Genomic DNA, 17,682 nt, shown 5'->3' on the forward strand with positions numbered 1-17,682 from the left:
AGTCTGTCGCAGGGCAACACAGAGACACACAACCATGCACATAAAAACTCACACCTAAGGACAATTTAGAGATGCCGATTAATCTAACAGAAATGTTTTTGGAGTATGGGGAAAGCGGAAGTACCCGGATAGAATCCAAACAGGCAGAGGGACAACCCAGAAAGACCCCAGGCCAGGAATGAACCCAGAACCTTCTTTCTGCAAGGCAACAGTGCCACCCTCTGCATCATTGGGCATTTCGCCATCATTGTCAGCATAATATAAAACTTTTAAGATTGATGCTCTCTGTGTTAAATTCAAAAACTTGCCTGGAGGCCTCCCAATAGTTTGGCTTTTAAAGCAGCCACTTACTTCAGTTGCCTCTCAGCTCTGCAAATATATGTATCAACTGCAGAACAAAAGCAAAAGAACTTGTGTAAATACTGCTCAAATACTGCTGAAGCTGGTAAGAGAATATCATTATCTATAGCAAGGCCTGTTCTATAAGTATGCCTTCAAAATGACTCAATGAAGCCATTACTGCAAAATAAACAAAATGAGTCAGATTACATTCTGCAAATACACTCAGCGACATAGAAATTCTGTGTTTGGCCATAATAGCTGAAGAAGAGTTGGATTTTTTGTGGGTGTTTTGCAGCCAGGACCGGTGCACCGTATGGGGTTGGGATTTTGAAGAAAATTACTTCCACACACCAGGGACAAATTAGTCCTCTTAAAGGACATTGGTCCAAAGCATTCTACCAAATTAGAGTGGCTTAGGGAAACATGCCTAATAATCAAATCCATGATCACTATCCTTGGGAAAATCGGTGGGCAGGTCAGCAAAGGTGTAGGAGCAAGACATCTTAAAGACTTTATATCAATTTAGTGTGATGAGCTTTTGGAAGGATTCCCACAAAACCTTAGCCGTACGTTTTAAGAGGATTAGCACAAATACTGGTGAAATCCATGTGTACTTAATGAAAAACTAAAAATAAGAAGAACCTCATTCTCATTTTTCTTGGATTCATCAAGACCTGATTCCAAATTCCCAATAAAAGTAAAAGTGTGTTTAATTTAATGTCACAAAGTTAAAAAAAAAAGTGTTCTTTTTAAAGACTGAGATTCACCCGTATTATTATAAACTTTTTCTTGTTTGTAGCTTTCATTTGAAACAGACAACTGCATACAAATAATCCATGACTTGTTTGTTTGTGTGAGTTTGACTTTATTGAAGTGCAATATAATGGAAAAAAGCACGAATGAGCAAGAAGTAAATGTTCTAATGAAGGCACAGCAACAATAACAGCCAGGGATGATCCTTCTACATCTCTACACACCAGCAGCACCCTGTTTAGGTCCATTGAACAAGAAAATGTGCTTTTGATTCATTTTAAACTGACACTTTATTATTGCAATAATCATTACTCAGTGTAGTTTCACAGTTCAAGATAATGCATTTATGTGCATTAATGTATAATCCTAATGTGTGCTTGGAAACACCTTCCTCCACCAGCTGTGCAATTAATAGAATTATATCAAGAATGAATCCTCATCGATGGGTAGTATTAGAATCTCCCCTTAGTTATCTTTGCCTTTCTTGTCTTGAAAATTTGACCATTTGTAATGGTATCTGACCCCAGGGATCTGTGAAGAATTTAACATCAAAGAAAAAAATCTTTATCTTTTCAAGCTGTAGAAAAAACTCAAGTGTGCATAGCCCTACCTACATCTAAAAATCGAGCACATGGATAAATCCTACATTCATCATCCAAATTCTCTTCCAGCATTTCCATAGTTATCATGTTTTAAAGCATTGGACAACAGAGAAAGCCTTATTTACAGCTGACGATGGCAAATCATTGATGTTACTTCTTCTGATGTCTTATATGGATGTGTTTTGACAGACAGCAAAAAAAAAAAAAAAGGGAAACCGGAGGTCTTATAGCAGCAAAAAGCTTGATACTGAAGTTTTAGAGTTACAACGTTCTACATGTTTGTTCTACCAGGAGTCACTACAGATAGATAGGTACAGCAAGTGTAAGTTTGATAGGGTGTGAAAAACATGATGTGTGGAGTCAAATTCAGAACACACTGCTGGACAGCTCCAGTAGAAACCCAGGAAGTATAGTCAATTTCTAGAAAAGAAAAACCCAGCAGCGTCTTGAGGCAATGACATTCAGATTTGACAACACAGCCATCCAAACAAGTTTACAACAGCACCGACGGAAATATGAAAAACAATCTGCAGATACTACGTGTCAAGAGTTTGAAGCATTGTGCAGATGAAGAAAAAAAAAGTTATTTCTTAGTATTCCCAGAGGGTGGCACTATCCACAGAGTCTGCGCTGGCCTTCAGCCCTCCGGCATGGTCGCCTTTAAGGTACTTCCCACCCAGAGCTCGAATTGCCGTCTTGTTGAGGTCGCAGAACTCCAGCAGGAACTGAACTGGTGTGGGGCTGCTGCACACCACCGCTGAGTCGTCTCCAACACACCAGTACTTCCCCTGGGAGTCTGGACAGACAATACTGTTAGTGAACCCCAAACACGCACACAAGTGATGCAATCTAACACACATCATAACAGGGAAGTAGGTTTACATTGAATCAAGAAACTAATAAATTCTTTATTATAAAGAAAAACAAAACAATGAAAGAGGGGAGTGTTGGCCTACTGTAGTGGTTAGAGCAGTACTGAGAAAGTACAGCTCTGAGAAAGTTGCAAGTACCTGGTTTGATCTCCACAGCTTGCACTTTGGGTCCTTAACCCAACATTTCTCCCCAGGCCCCGAACAATGGCAGCCCACTGCTCCCAAAGGGATGGGTTACATGCAGAGGTACATTTCTCCAATGTGAGATCATTCAAATTCGATTATTTTTATTTTATATTATTTCAATATTTTGAAGTGGTAGAGGTCAAAATGATGTAGGTCATCAGTTCCTTAACATTTTAGCCAGTAATTTTGAAGCCTGTACTTTTGAAAAATGACTTTAGTATGTTTAATTTTTCATTAGGACACGGCATTGCTTAATTGTAAGTTTCATGATTGAATGTTATATTTAATCATCTCATAATGTGATAAATAAATTGTAAAACTTATTATTTCATGGGGGGCTGCTCAGTGGCATGGTGGGTGGCCCTGCAGCCTTGCAGCAAGAAGGTTCCGGGTTCCGATTGCTGACATGGAGTTTGCATGTTCTCTCTGAGCATGCGAGGGTTCTCTCCGGGTACTCGGGCTTCCTCCCACAGTCCAAAAACATGACTGTTAGGTTAATTGGCTTCTTTTCCTTCGGTGTGATTGTTGCGTGAATGGTTGTTTGTCTCTGTGTTGCCCGACCAGGGTATACCCCGCCTCTCGCCCATTGACAGCTGGAGATAGGCACCAGCACCCCTCGCGACCCCACTTGGGATTAAGCATGTTCAATGGATGGATTATTTCATGGGATATGTTTAGATATAATTTGATGTTGTTCCTTTTGGTCTTCTATACTCCTTAGGGATAACATTACAGTGATTTTGAAAAACCTCTCCACATTTGGTATCATGTAACCCCCTTTTCCAGAAACCCTGATGTAGAGTATTGTTATACTGTTTCATTACAGAATAAATTAATAACCCCCTCCTAATAATGCAGCGTTGGTTTTTAGCTTGTTGCTGAAAGCAAAATTAACACATTTACAAAATTTTGGGCGACAGTGGCGTCGGGTGCAGGAGTTGCCCTGCAATCTGAGGGTTGTCAGTTCAAGCCCCGGCTCCGGTGTTCATTGTTGTTGTTTCCTTGGGCAAGACACTTCAGCTGCATTGCCTACTGATGGTGGTCAGAGGGCACTATGGTGCCAGTGTACGGCAGCCTCGCTTCTGTCATGGAGCCCCAGGGCAGCTGTGGCTACATACTCTATATAAACTATTGGAAACAGAATTTCCCTGAAAGAGTAATCCCAAGGGATTTGAGTTGAGTCTAAGTCTATTGCAGGCAAAGTAAATTAAAAGAAAATCTCAATCAGCCAGATCCACAAACCAAGATTCTCGCATCCCTGGTATTGTTTGGATAAACAATAAAAGTGTTTGTTGTATGTTCTTTTGCATCAAAAAGGAACTGTAAAAAAATTTCAGATATTTAAAACTTGTTTAATATAATTTGATGTTGCTTCTTTTCACTTACCTTTAATAGAATATGCACCGTTATGAAACTCCAGCTGGAAAACATCATATGATGCCCGGTTGGAGTCGAGGGTTGGAAGTCCAGCCTTGCGAGCTCCAATAAAACCGTGCTCTCCACGCAGAACGATGATTGGACGGTTAATCAGCTTCATTAGAAACAGCTCTGCCTCTCCTAAAATGAACAATTATAGGAATCTGAAATGGACTAGTATCTATATTCACCTTAATAAAGGCTTGATTTGTTTAGTTATTAAATTTACAGCAGAATGCTTTTTTATTGTTTGATAGATTATAGGTTTCCTTTATATTGTACATGAAAAAAAGTAAGTAATGCTTCTTTGTTACATGAGAGCAACCTTAAAGTTCTCAAATGTTTGGTTTTTGTACTGACACCTCTCACACTTTTTCACCTTTAAGTAGCCTGGAGACATTTTCAGGTTAAAAATGTTCACAAGTTTTTCCAGCATCCCTGCATGGCATAATTATATCAAGACAACTCAAAGGTTCAAATATCCACACAACTAAAACAGTTACATAGAATTTAATTTCACAAATAGCATTAATTACCATATTAAGAGAAAAATGTTACGATAAAAAAAAATTCTTAACAAATTTATAGAAAGAGATACTGATACATGTGATAGTGACCTGCTGAAAGAGCATACATTATTTCACAAGTCATTTGCAAAAATTCAGGTTTTTGTGAGACTAAATTGGGATTTTTTTTTCCCTTAAGGCCTAAGGTGTAAGAGTCTTGGTGCTGATTCTGGCTTGATTGCTAACTCCATTCACCTGTCCAATCCTGCCTGGTTACTCATTCCCTGCTCATCTGATACACCTGCTCCTGCCTCTATTTAAGTTGCTTACATCCAGTTATCAGGCCTGATCATCTTGTTCTCATTCTCAGGGGGCCAGTGGAGAGATGGTTTTTAGGATACCATAGTGTTTCTGATTCCTCTATCCTGACCTGTTCTGCCTCTCATCCACTGCGCCTGCCTGTTCCCGTCTGAACGATTTGCCCGAACTGTCTGTGGACTCCTGGACCCCTGAACCAGCCAGTTCCTGTCACTAACCTGTGTTTCTCCAGTGATAGACGCCCCAGCTGCGGATCCACATCCCGCTGTTTTATTAATAAACGCCTATTTGAAGTTATCCCACTGTCTGTTGTCTGAATTCTGGGTCCTCTGTCCTGTGTACATGACAAAGTGCATTTCTAAAATGCTGTTCTAATAGTTTTAGGTTTCATCCGATCAACTTGTTGACTAGAAAATGTCTAACAGTGCTGCTTGCAACAGATTTCTCCATTGGAAATTAGTTTTATTAATCCAAATTAACTAGTTCTATGCATGTAACTGTCAAATTAAATTCTAAGTTCAGATTGAATGAGGAAAGGTTAGCTTAATAACTTAATAACAGTTTGAGTTAGTCTAAGTAAATACATTCCAAGGTGGGAAAAAAATTACCTGGAATAGAAATCAGAATTCTGATTCAAAAATAGTAATTTCACCAGAAAGTCTTAAAAATCAATTAACATCGATTTGCAAAGGTAAATTAAATTCTAACTGAAAATATGAAGCCTAATTCCAACTTTTGAATGTGGGCATCTTTAAAATCCATTTTCGGGTCATAGTATTTTACAGCTGTTAACAGTCAATCAGGGACTAGGGTTGCTGAAAGCAGAAAATGCTGAGCAACACATTGTTTTCAGGTTAAATTCCAAATTGTGATTAGCTGGGTCACTGAGTCCAACAATTAGGTTATATTCGGTTTTCCGTTCCACAGATAAAACTGGACTAAGTTAGGCATGACGTTATTCCCATGACGTGACTGCCTCTGTGGTAAATGAATGACTGTAAATTACAGTTGGTTTTTTTGAGTCCGATATCCGTGCTTCCCAAGACAAAATAAACCTAAACCTACAACATTTCTACCATCTGCATCTTTGCCTTAATATTTGATAAATGTGAGAAAACAATACTGACCTGTATTGTCAACTGCAGCAGCCAGCTGCCCATTCTTCTTGGCAGTCACATACTTCCCATTGGCAGCACGAATGCAAACGCGACCATCACGCCACTCCAGTTCAAAGTAACTGTTGACAGACCTGAAAAAAAATACAAACATGGATCTTATATTCTGCATTTTTCTAAGGAGACATCCAGAATTACTCAGCAGGTAGATTTGTACTTAGTGGAGGCCGTGCACTGCAGTCCTCCACTTGCCGTCAGTGTCCAGTATTTCCCAGCAGCAGTTCTAAAGGCACATTTTCTGTCTTCACGGTTCATCTCCAACTGGAACACCTCTTGGTCCCCTTCCTCATTTTGATTGGCTGACAGGTCCATGCCTGAAAAATTAAGTCATTTGTTGTCACCTTTCATTCATTGCTTTAAGATTTAAGCCCTCCCAAAAGAGATCTTTTAGCATTCATTGAACCCAATATAACACCTAAGTTTTAGTTAAATGCAAGACCAGCGTTATGATAAACAAAAGTTGGTGTACATAAATAACATCAAGGCAGCAAACATTTTGGGTAAAAATAACATAATAAAATGCTTTAGTGGTCTAAAGGATAGACAGTTCATTTCAAATACAGAAATGCATTGTTTAGAATGACTACACTGAGAAGCAAATAAATCTCTTGGTATCTGCATTCACTGAAGCATAAATCCAGATTGGAGGATCTGAAGCTAAATCTAGCAGCTTTTATGCGAGCTAATAAGTCATCAACCTTTAATTTCCATCACATTAGCTGATGACTGATTATTGAGACAGGAGGTGGAGGTTTGAGGTGGTGCTCCACATACTGAGAATTTAACTGGAAAAGAATATCCCTCTCAGAGTAACTGACTAATCATAAAATTGGTTGTTTTTATTTGCGGTAAGGGAAAAAAAATCATAATTAACAAAAATAAAGACTTCAGTGTCTGTGTAAAAAAATCTGTAATGTTTCTCAATTAATCCATTCCAGCATTTCTGGTCCTTATGACCGTTTTAATAAAAAAACCCGAAAAGAACTACATGCAGATATCCCATCACCTATTCACGATTGAGGATTTTGTAAAACTTGATAAAAGAACACCTTGCTTTTTAGCTCATGTTCCTGCCTCCATTCCACCAACAGCGTTAAGGCAGATTTATACTCAGAAACCAGGTCGTCATCGGAAAGACATCTCTACGGCTGGTTATACTCCCTGCATCAGTGTGTCGCAGTGTGCTTGTCTCAGATATTTTTGATTTATGCCTAATTTTGCTATGTTATTCCACAGCACAACACAAGAGGGACAATCAGCCTGTAGCTGTGAGTCTGGATACGGCGGAAGTGGTGAGGAAATGGGGGCAAGTTTATGCGACAATGGAGGGACATGAGGGCGAAAAAGAGCAGAGATCCAGGTGTAAAAAGGGTCCAAACGTTCTCACGCTCCTCGCTCTTGTAGCTGGTCCATCTCACAAGTCGTTTTCCACAATGGCGGTCATACAAACCAAACAAGCCAGTAAGGTACCAAACAGGAAATATGCATGAGTGGAGCTCATGTAGATGTAGATTTAGATTTGACCAGTCAGAGACCTCCTGTCTGCGGCACTGTCTGCGGTCACCTACAATTTTGGAGAGGTGCACCAGTGTCTGCGGAGGGGGCGGGGGCAGATTTGCGTTCACTGCAACACATGCAGAAGACCTGGTTTCTGAGTATAAACCAACCTTCAATCTGCCTGCTTAAGCAGATCATCATCTTTCAGCACCTACATCTAGAATCTTCATGGGTCTGAGTGCTAAAGATTTACTAATTTCTTTTTGTGAAAAAAAAATTACTAGTGTACTAAAGTACTAATTACTGAATTTTCCTTGTGAATCTCCCTAGATTGAAATTCTAAATGAAATGAATTAAACTTTCAAAGATATAAACAAAAATCTAGGTCAAAATCAATAGAAGAAAATCACATTCAGTTATGATAGCTAGGGATAGAAAAGGAATTGATTGAAGTATCTGATCAAGCAATTATACAAGTTCTTTAAAGAAAATCCAAATGATAATCGAGAATTATAGGGATTAAAGCGACATGCCTAAAAAGATCAGGAAATTCTGTATGTGCTTTTCATTTTGGTGGGCCTCTCTAAGATTGTTAGTGGCTTCCCTTCTGGCCATTACATGTGATAGTTTCAAGAGATACCCCTGCTATGAAGTCACTGCATAGCTGGGCTTATGAACCACAGCAAGCTGTGTGAAAGAAAGTATAGAATAGCTCTTTTTCATTTTCCCTGCACCATGTGTTTTTCATTATGCTCTCTCTCCTTCAGTCCTTTTGGCCCATCTTTGCACAGCTTAACATTTTTCCTGTAGTAATTCTACCCCTGGATTGTGTTTGCTGGGACAAGGTCACCCGAGGTACACATGATCTGTATCATTTATGAGCTTAGAATACACTTAGAGAAGAAGGGAAATTAGAGCAGGTATTTTTAGAGAAGAAATGAAATGAGGAAGAGAATGGAGGCTACAAAGAACACCTCATGCAAACCTTTTTTCCTGTACTACCTGATTCCAGATGTTATCTGCATCATAGCATCCATCGTTTACAGTACAATTCAGCCTGACTGGGACTAAAAAGCAATGATTTCAGGAGGGATTTATTTGGTGGAATAGAGGCTGGAACATGAGCTGAGAAGCAAAGGTGTTCTCTTATCAAGAGTCCTAAACTATGAATGGATGATGGGAAAGTGTGGAGAAACAGCTCATAATGAATAAGCTGGTGGCAGCTAAGAGCCATCCAGTTAGATTGATGCCTAGGCTTTATTACATGATTGTTTTTTCACATTCTCTCTTTCATTTTTTTTTTATTAAACTACTATACTTTTGTTTTACATGTTATAAATGTAGGCGTTATCAAGAGTTATTCTTCAGAGGAAGGATAAAACATTCTTAAATAACTGAATTACATCAACAACTCACTGAAGTTTGCCTTTTCCTTTCTTTAATATATGATGAAAAAATATGCACATAAGGGATAACCAAAATATTTATTTCTTCATTTTGATGTAAGGATATTTGCAAAAGCTGTTTAAAATGTTTCTAAAAAAAAAAAAAAAAAAAAAAAAAAAAAAAAAGTGCAATTCAAACTTAGATGCTTTAGTCTGTGAAATTTTTGCTCAGATAACCAAGATGCATCCTTTTGAAAGAAATGATGCCATTCCCAGTACTCTAATGTAACCCTACCCTGTGTCAAATGTGCATTTTCTCCACACACACCCCGCATTTCTTAGCTTTAGCATGTGCCTGGCATACTTATGTATTGTGTGGTTATAAAGTGATTGTGAATTAATTTAGAAACTTCAAAATGATGCAGTCTTCAGGAAATTCTATACAATAAACACAAAAATAATTTTGGAAAAATGACTTTCAATAAGAAAAGGTCTGTGTAGAAATGAAAATAATCAACTAATGATCGATTAGGGACTGGAATCAGGCACTTTATATATATATAAAGGGCATTGGCCCTTTAGAACCCTCTTCTGCCCCATCTACTAAAGACAAAACACATCATTCTTAACTGATTGGTCTTTATCTTCAGATGTACTGAGGTAGGATCATAATCTTTATCTGCTAGATCAGGGTCTACAGCTGTGAGTGACTTTTTGACTCACTTTATACATCTACTGGTTGACAAACCCTCCATTGTGTTTTATTCTTTTGCTTTGTGTCTCCATGAAAAAGAAAAAAAAAACACTGGCCCCAGTATGCCACTAGTTCAGAGCTTTACAAATATTGGAGATCAGAAATTGGCCTCAAAATTTTGATTGGTGCATCTTTATTTAATTAATTTTAAAAATCCTTCCGTTGAAGTATCCATGCGTAAAATGAATGGGGGTGCGCATCTATCTGCGGGTTGCCTGTGAGTGTGGTCAGTAATTATCAGTGGTGAGATGGGGTGGGCAGTGGTGCCACTGCTGCTTGGGTGGGACCAACATGAACACATTTCTTGGCAGAGCCTCACCTTGCCTAGTAGACACATTCCTCTCGTTGCCCGCAGTCAGCACCACCTGAGCGTGGCTGCGCTCCAGGCCAAACAGTTCATCCTTCCCCACCCTGGCGCTCCTCCCAGACTTCATCGTCCCGGTGGGACCCACCGGTGCCAGGTAGCGGCCGTTGCAGTCACGGAATGCCACTTTCCCCGAGAGGAACTCCAGCATATAGCCGGTGTCCTTGTCGGTTTTTACCGACAGGCTGCCATCGTTGCGCAGGAAGCGGTTGTCAGAGGTCTCCAGGTGGTAGCGCTGATCACGATAGACCAGCGTCACCAGGGAGTCGACGCCCCACGGAACGTCCCGGTCTATGGAGACCTCCTGGGCGCTCAGGTGCGCGAAGCGTTTCCGAGCAAAGCTGTAGAGGTTGACCTGCGGGTGAACGGCCAGGTGGACGCTCCATCTCTCCGCCGGAGAGGCTGTCTGCGCGAAGCATGTGATCCGGTCCTCGCTGCCACCGAGGAAGCGGCCGTAAGGCTCAGACCGCAGCGACCACCGCCCGTCTTCATGCACCGTGATGACGAAGCGGCAGTCCCGGCTGCGCGTCTCGCTGTCCGCGGTAACGTTGCCGTCTTTGTCCGCAGCTAGATAGCGGCCCAGGTGGGACATGAGGAACACGGCGTTGCCGTCCTCCCCGGTTTGCTCCAGCGTCCAGGTCTGCTTCTTCTTCAGGCTGCCGGCGGACGCGTTGATTTTGAAACCGAAGGTCTCCGCTGTCAGATACTTCCCTGCGCTGTTGATGAGCCCCAGAGGGATCTGCAGCAAGTCCCCATCAGCGCCGTTTAATGACATGATGGTGCGGAGATAAGACGGGGAAAGAGTAGAAAGAGGGCAGCTTTGCTCCTACAGAGGATGATGATGGAGATGACAAAGAGTGCTCCCAGGCTGCAAAACGACACTGCTTTGGTCGAGCTGCAGGACTGGGTTTTTTCCTATTCTGTACACGCCCCTCTAAACAGACAGGAGCTGCAATTTTTTGCAAACCACCCCACCCCTATAAATCCTCTTAAGACACATTAGAAACACATTCTGCACATATTCATAGACCAAAATAAATGTATTCTCTGTATTCCCTTGGTAATCAAAGTTGAATACACACAAGATAATGCAGTGTCCTCACATTTCTTTTTTTTCTCTCATGCTTAAGACCAAATAATGCTGAAAGTCCCCCCTGCAAGCACTAATACAGGCTTCCTGTGTTGTAAATTTGTCACCTGTACTCACCACATTGTTTATATGTTTCATAATAAACACAACAGATCATCATCAGACACAATTATCTACAGCAGGGGTCTTAAACGTTTTCCAGGCCAAGCACCCCCAAATTAATGGCGAGATGGAGCAGGGATCCCCTAATCATATATAGTGTGAAACTGTGTTATATCAGACTGGTCAGTCACTCTATTACAGATGGAGTCATGTAATGAAAGTAATTTCTCCCTGGGATTATTAAATTATTTCTGATTCCTGATTGATGGACAGGTGTTGTGAATGAAACGGTGCCCAGCTTGAAAGAGCTCCTGTGTGTCGCTGAATGTGTGCATTGATGACTGAAAGACATCTTCTGCCTCCATTTATCTGTTTACTACAGTGTGCTGAATTTGTGTTAATGTGTATTTAAAGACATTTCATCCATCCATTTTCAAACACGCTTATACCAAGTGGAGGGATGCTGGTGCCTATCTCCAGCTGTCTACAGGCAAGAGGCAGGGTACACCCTGGACAGGTCGCCAGTCCATCACAGGGCAACACAGAAACAAACAGGACAAACAACCATTCACGCACACACTCACACCTAAGGAGAATTTAGAGAAGCCAATTAACCTAACAATCATGTTTTTGGACTGTGGGAGGAAGCCGGAGTACCCGGAGAGAACCCACGCATGCTCAGGGAGAACATGCAAACTCCATGCAGAAAACCCCAGGCCGGGAATCGAAAAGACATTTCAATTAGTGGAAAAAATTGCAGGAGAGATTATTAAAAAAAAAGTCTAATCAACCAAAACTTTCACGACCTCCATGCAGTACCCCCTAGAGTTTGCGGACCCCCTGTTGAAGACCTCTGATCTACAGTGTTATGTTTTATATTATTTAACTGAATCATTGCCTTGTTTTAATCTTTGTGAAAATCTGGTTAGCACTAATCAGTAGCAACTGCACTGTGTGTATTTCCTGTTGTTGAACATCTCTTTAATATGACTAAAGTTAAACTGTGTCATAACATTTGTTCAAAGGTATGTAAGCACCACTGCAATTGCCCTCAAAAGCTTTAACCTATGAAGGATCCATATAAACAAAAGCATGTTACTAATTGAGTCCTGCCATCCGTTTCTTGGGTTTTGGACAACTTCCCTGCATTTCAGCTATAGACAAACCTTTTTACTAGAATCTTTTTGGAGGACAGGAAGTTTGAGTTGGTATGTATGAAATTAGCCATTTACGGGAGTAAGACATGCATGTAGTTTCTATTTTTATTGTCTATTTCTGTTTTGCAAATGGAATTGAAAGTTAATTCATTGCACTGTTCTGTGCTTTCCTGCTTAGATCTCCATCTGTCTCCAGCTAAAGCTGCACAGAATCCATATTTACTATTTAGATTTATTACAAGCTCACCGATACTGAAAAAATAAGTGCTTATCTTAATTCAGTTGATCCAGAAGATAAACTTATGTTAAAATTCAGTATATTACAGAAGTCTGAACAAGTTTCAGGGGTTAAGAGAACAACTGTTTGCTGTTTTTTGTCTAATTTACTTGGCAGATTGCAATTCATTGAAGGAAAGGTTGGATATGGGGATGCACAGGGTGCAGTTCTATAAATACTGCTTTTTCAGTCAAGGGATACAGGTTACAAAAATATTCAAATGCCATAAAAGCTTGTAGGAGTTTCAGTGTTTTTTTTGTTGTTTTTTTTTTTTATTAGACAAGAATGTCTGGAAATATCCGGCTGTAGACTAGAGGTCAGCAACTTCACAATCTAATCAGACAACATTTGACAACATTTCTAACCATTTCCTAAACAAACAAGTCTGCAAGCACAAAACCTATGTTGACCCTTGAGAACACGATACAGTTTGTTTTAGAATAAAAAAAAAAACAAGTTAATCACAGGACCAAGCCAACAGATCTACATGATGCACAATATTTTTAATCAGAGAGCATTAAAAGACCAAGAAAAACAAACGTTCTTTGCACATCAATGTTATTGTCATGACACACGACAGAAGGACTTCATATTTAAGGCGAGACAGACAGTGGGATAATTCAAAGCGTTTATTAAAACTGAGGAACAGGCTGTGGATATGTGGTATCAGCGGCTAGGGCGAGGCGCCACCCATCACTGGAAAATCTGGTTTAAAAAAAACACAGATTAGTGACCATGATGATTTTATAGAGGATGATTATCCATACGAGTGACTAACCTGGTTAAACAGTTTAGTCCATCTCCAGAAAACAAGGTAGGATCCACTCAGTGGGCTGCCAACGAGATGTGCCGGGCGCCGCCCCGAGTGTCCCTGAAGCTGCAGCCCTGGAGAAGAAGCAGGAGTCCCAGAAAGGTCAGGGAAGCAGATCAGAACAGGAAGGCTTAGAGTTCCAGGAGTCTGAAAAAAAAAACTTTTCGAATGTGCAGCAACAGGCTATAAAATGAAAAGCACTTCATATTACCCCAAAAAAGACAAATATGTAAATGAACAGGACACACAGACTGAAACGGTGTGGGCCAAATAACATTAGGGTGGGAGGTTTGCAAATAAAAGAAATATAGGATGGAACTGATAGACTGATGGTTCTTCGGTCTTACTAGATCGCCTCCATGTGGATCTTTGAAGAAAAACAGGACAAAGTACATGATTTAGGATTAAAACTTAATAATACTCCATGGTGTGTTCTTCCCATCACTATACATTGTGGCTGGGTGGTAATATATGCTTTACAAATATAAACATTTATGCATAAACAACATACATTAATTCATTCGCATAAGTCATCATTACTGGTTTTGTTCTGTAGCCTGTCCGTTATTGGATATAAATTAACATTTTATTGACCCTCCTCTGGGTAATCTAAAAAAATTCTGTTACCGTATTGATTAGCTTGAGAAAAAGGCCCTGATTTGATTAAATCCAGAACACTGCTGGTATATAAACTTAATGAAGTAAAGGTCCAGATAATGTTGAGATTGGCTAAATAAATTTGAATAAAAACAACAACAACATTTGTTTTATTTTTCATTTGTTTTATTTTTCTATAGATTACGTTAATTCTTTAACAAAATTACGTAAAAATTCAAAAAATATCCACTGGACTTGGTTTCCAAGATTTGAAAACGTCTTCAAATCTTGGAAACCAAGTCCAGTGGATATTTTTTAAATTTTTACGGAATGACTATGAGCTGGATGACTGAGAACCTTCATCAGCATATTCTTTAACAAAATTTTTGTTTGAACTGCGACTTTTTCATGCAACTAGCAAAAAAAAAGTAACCTTTTTTTTTTTTTTTTTTTGCTACAGTAGTTGCATGAATTGTGTTTTACCGCGCTCACGTAGACCTGGGAAAAAAAAAAAACAGTCTAAACAATTAAAAACAGTAAAATTAAAAAGTAATTTTTTTTTTTATTTGTGTGTGTATTAGGATAGAGGTTAGGCCTTCTTTATTGTGGTAAAAAAAAGGAAAAACAAGAAAAAAAGTGATATAAGAAGCAAAATAAACAAATACATTTAGAAAAGATAAATAAAAATATTACAAAAAATCCACATGAAACTACTAAAGAAGATCCTGAGAATTTAAAACATGAATAGCAAAGTTTTTTTAAAATAAAAAAATAGTTATTTCATTTAGAAGTCTGAGGGACAGAGGAGGAAAAGTTATTAAAAAGCCTTCATTGGTACATGGCTACTTTGATTTAAAACATGCTAAGTTTTGGCCTGAAAGGCCTTCAACTGGGCAAAGGCAAAAGGTTTGTCAGTCTGCTGTAGTTTCAGTTAAAAAACAAAAATCAAAGACAGCTGCTCAGTCTGAGCAGGTACGTTGTCACATAATCACTAATACCTGTCAATGAAAAAACATTAGACAGATAAAAACACAAAAAAAAAACATACACATCTTTTTATATAAATAGGACACAGAAAAAGAGACAGCATTTTTACCAAAACGTATATATAAACTAACAGAATAAGAGTAGAAACTGTTCTAAATCCCCCAAAAAACTGCATATCCTCAGGTAACAAGAAAGAATGATGGCAAAGAGACTACAAAAAAAAGGGGAAGGTCGAGTTCTTCCAATGTAAAAATGGCCTGATGGACGTTCAGTTTTGTATACAATGCATCTGGTGCTGCAGTTGATAAGAACATCAAATTTGTAACCAGGTGCAATATCAGTAAAATAATGATTTTAGAAAGCCAGGTCTGATGCTGTACAGGAGGAAGATTAGTTTTCACTAGTTTATCATTCAGAGCTTTTCTAAAGTTGATAGTAAGAGCATCTGGGAGGGATTTTCTAAGAACAGTGTGTACCAGATTCTTTTGATGATTTGTTTAATTCTGTTTGCTTGGTTGCTATATTGTGTGACAAAATACACCTAAATCGAATTAGGTTAATCTTTCTATTTTTGGGAAATAACAGTTTTTTCCTCTAGGGATGGAATTTGCTTTATTGTATTATTTTTTTTCAGGTTGTTACCTTGCATCTCAAATCTCTGTCTCATGTTGACACAGAACTGACCTTTTAAACCAGCAGGAAAAGACTAACATTAGAATAGTGCTCTAAACCAAAATGAACAAATAACAGAACTCACCAATCAACTGACATGCTTAGTACATAGCATGTATGGAAAAACCTAAATGACAATAATAAACAACTCAAAATCATAAAAATGTACAAACAAGTGAGAACCAAAAGCACAAAAATGGACAGGGTTTTGACAACAAATATTTATCAATCTCAATACAGCAACGGTTTGGTGACAAAATAACAGAAGAGAATAATAAGAATAGATTTTTTTTTTATAACACTGTATATTAAAATTATTTTTATCAGTATCAATATACCCAGTGGTATAGTAAATATGATTAAAATTGTCAGCTGGTTAAACTATCGGCTTGGTGTGTCATTTCAGATGCCCCCTTATTTAGGGGTCTCCATAGCAAGTTATTTAAAAGAGCACACAGACATCTGAATAAAACCTTGGCTCAATGCACCACAGAGGTTTAAGCAAAAACAATAATCTACAGCATAAAACTCTTGACTTTAATACGGTTTGTTTTCCCAAAGCAAGGTACCCCTGATGCTGCAGCTGCAGGGGTCCACCACTTGAACAAGCAGAGCCGATGAGAAACTTTACAAAAATAAGGGGATGCTGGGTTCATGCATAAGGTTATTAGAAAGAAGAGAGGGTGAGCTAGCTTTTACTCCCTACCATTCCTAAAAAAAAAAAGAGTTATAACTGGACAGTGATAAATGCACCAACTTACCGTGGCTTGCAACAAATTTAACACCCCTTTTATTTAATGTTGATCAGGATACCAACCAAAATTCCAATGTATTTTGGAGGATTTTATGATTTATCACACAAAATATGGTATAAATATACAGTGGAAGTCAAAGATATTTGGTTCTTTTTTTTTTATCAGCAAAAATGTAAAAAGTGCAACTATTGGTTGTCAGACCAGTTCAGTCAGTATGCTGTAGAGCTGCTGTGGACAAAAAATATAGCTGAAAGCTGGATTATAGTTGTAAATATGAGAATAAAATATTGTCAACGAAGAAAGACCAAAAAGTAAAACATGGAAAGTGAAACATTTCTAACAAAATATTTCAGGCTGTAAAGAGACAGTCTGTAAAAACTGATTTCCAACACTTGCCACTGATTCTTAATTGTATTTGGGTTCATCTATCCACAGGAAAGCCTCTCCAAACCATGATGAGCATTTGTCATACTGTGGGTATGGCTTGAAGCAAACTATATTTTGCTAAATGAATGAAAGAACACCTGTATTCTGTTCCACCAATGCTTAAATTAAGATTGTGGCTGTAACACAACTTCTGTGAAACTCAACTCCTCCATGGGGCTCTTGGCTGTTTTCAGAGCATTTGTGTTTATTACTTAGTGTTTTGTTTTAATAACCTACCGTTAGCCTTTAACTTTTATCTCAGCCATGTCTCCTGAGGTCATTTTTCATTATACTACTGTTTATTATATTTCATTGTAATATTATTTGACAAACATCTGCAACAAAAGCTGGGTTTATTCTGAGATAAAGTTACACTAAGGTGAACTTGACCAGGTGACTTCTATAGGCAGTTGCCTGCACTTTATTTATTGGAGTCAGATGACACACTCTTCCAATTTTCAGTTCAAATATTTTGAAATACATATATATTTTTTGTAATTATGTGCAACAATGTGTTGATCTAATGCATTAAGTACCACATAAAATATTTTTGGGAACAGCTGGAGTATCAAGGTCAAGTCAAGTTGGCATGATGAGCCCACTAGGGGTCACCGATCAACAAGTATCTGGTCTTGAAA

The 17,682-nt window shown here is 38.8% G+C and overlaps 1 protein-coding gene across 1 annotated transcript; it reads right to left on the minus strand.

Moving 5' to 3' along the window:
• Positions 1-1,186: 1,186 nt before the first annotated feature.
• Positions 1,187-11,092, minus strand: LOC119783705 (fascin-like). Its single transcript, XM_038285345.1, has 5 exons — positions 10,126-11,092; positions 6,328-6,484; positions 6,123-6,244; positions 4,142-4,312; positions 1,187-2,493 (listed from the first exon to the last, which is right to left on the minus strand). Exons 1-5 carry the CDS (start codon positions 10,943-10,945, stop codon positions 2,288-2,290), a joined length of 1,476 nt encoding a protein of 491 aa, XP_038141273.1. The 5' UTR covers positions 10,946-11,092; the 3' UTR covers positions 1,187-2,287.
• Positions 11,093-17,682: the final 6,590 nt, after the last annotated feature.

Source organism: Cyprinodon tularosa, unplaced genomic scaffold (genome assembly GCF_016077235.1).
Source record: "Cyprinodon tularosa strain WSP-4 unplaced genomic scaffold, ASM1607723v1 ctg21, whole genome shotgun sequence".
NCBI lineage: Eukaryota > Metazoa > Chordata > Actinopteri > Cyprinodontiformes > Cyprinodontidae > Cyprinodon > Cyprinodon tularosa.

Excerpts from the sequence above, each read along its gene's own strand:
- LOC119783705 (XM_038285345.1), bottom strand. The coding sequence starts at position 10,945 with ATGTCATTAAACGGCGCTGATGGGGACTTGCTGCAGATCCCTCTGGGG. Across the intron at positions 6,245-6,327 it reads CAGTGCACGGCCTCCACTAA|GTCTGTCAACAGTTACTTTG; the intron begins GTACAAATCTAC and ends ATTTTTTTTCAG. Across the intron at positions 2,494-4,141 it reads CGGTGCATATTCTATTAAAG|ACTCCCAGGGGAAGTACTGG; the intron begins GTAAGTGAAAAG and ends TTGTCTGTCCAG.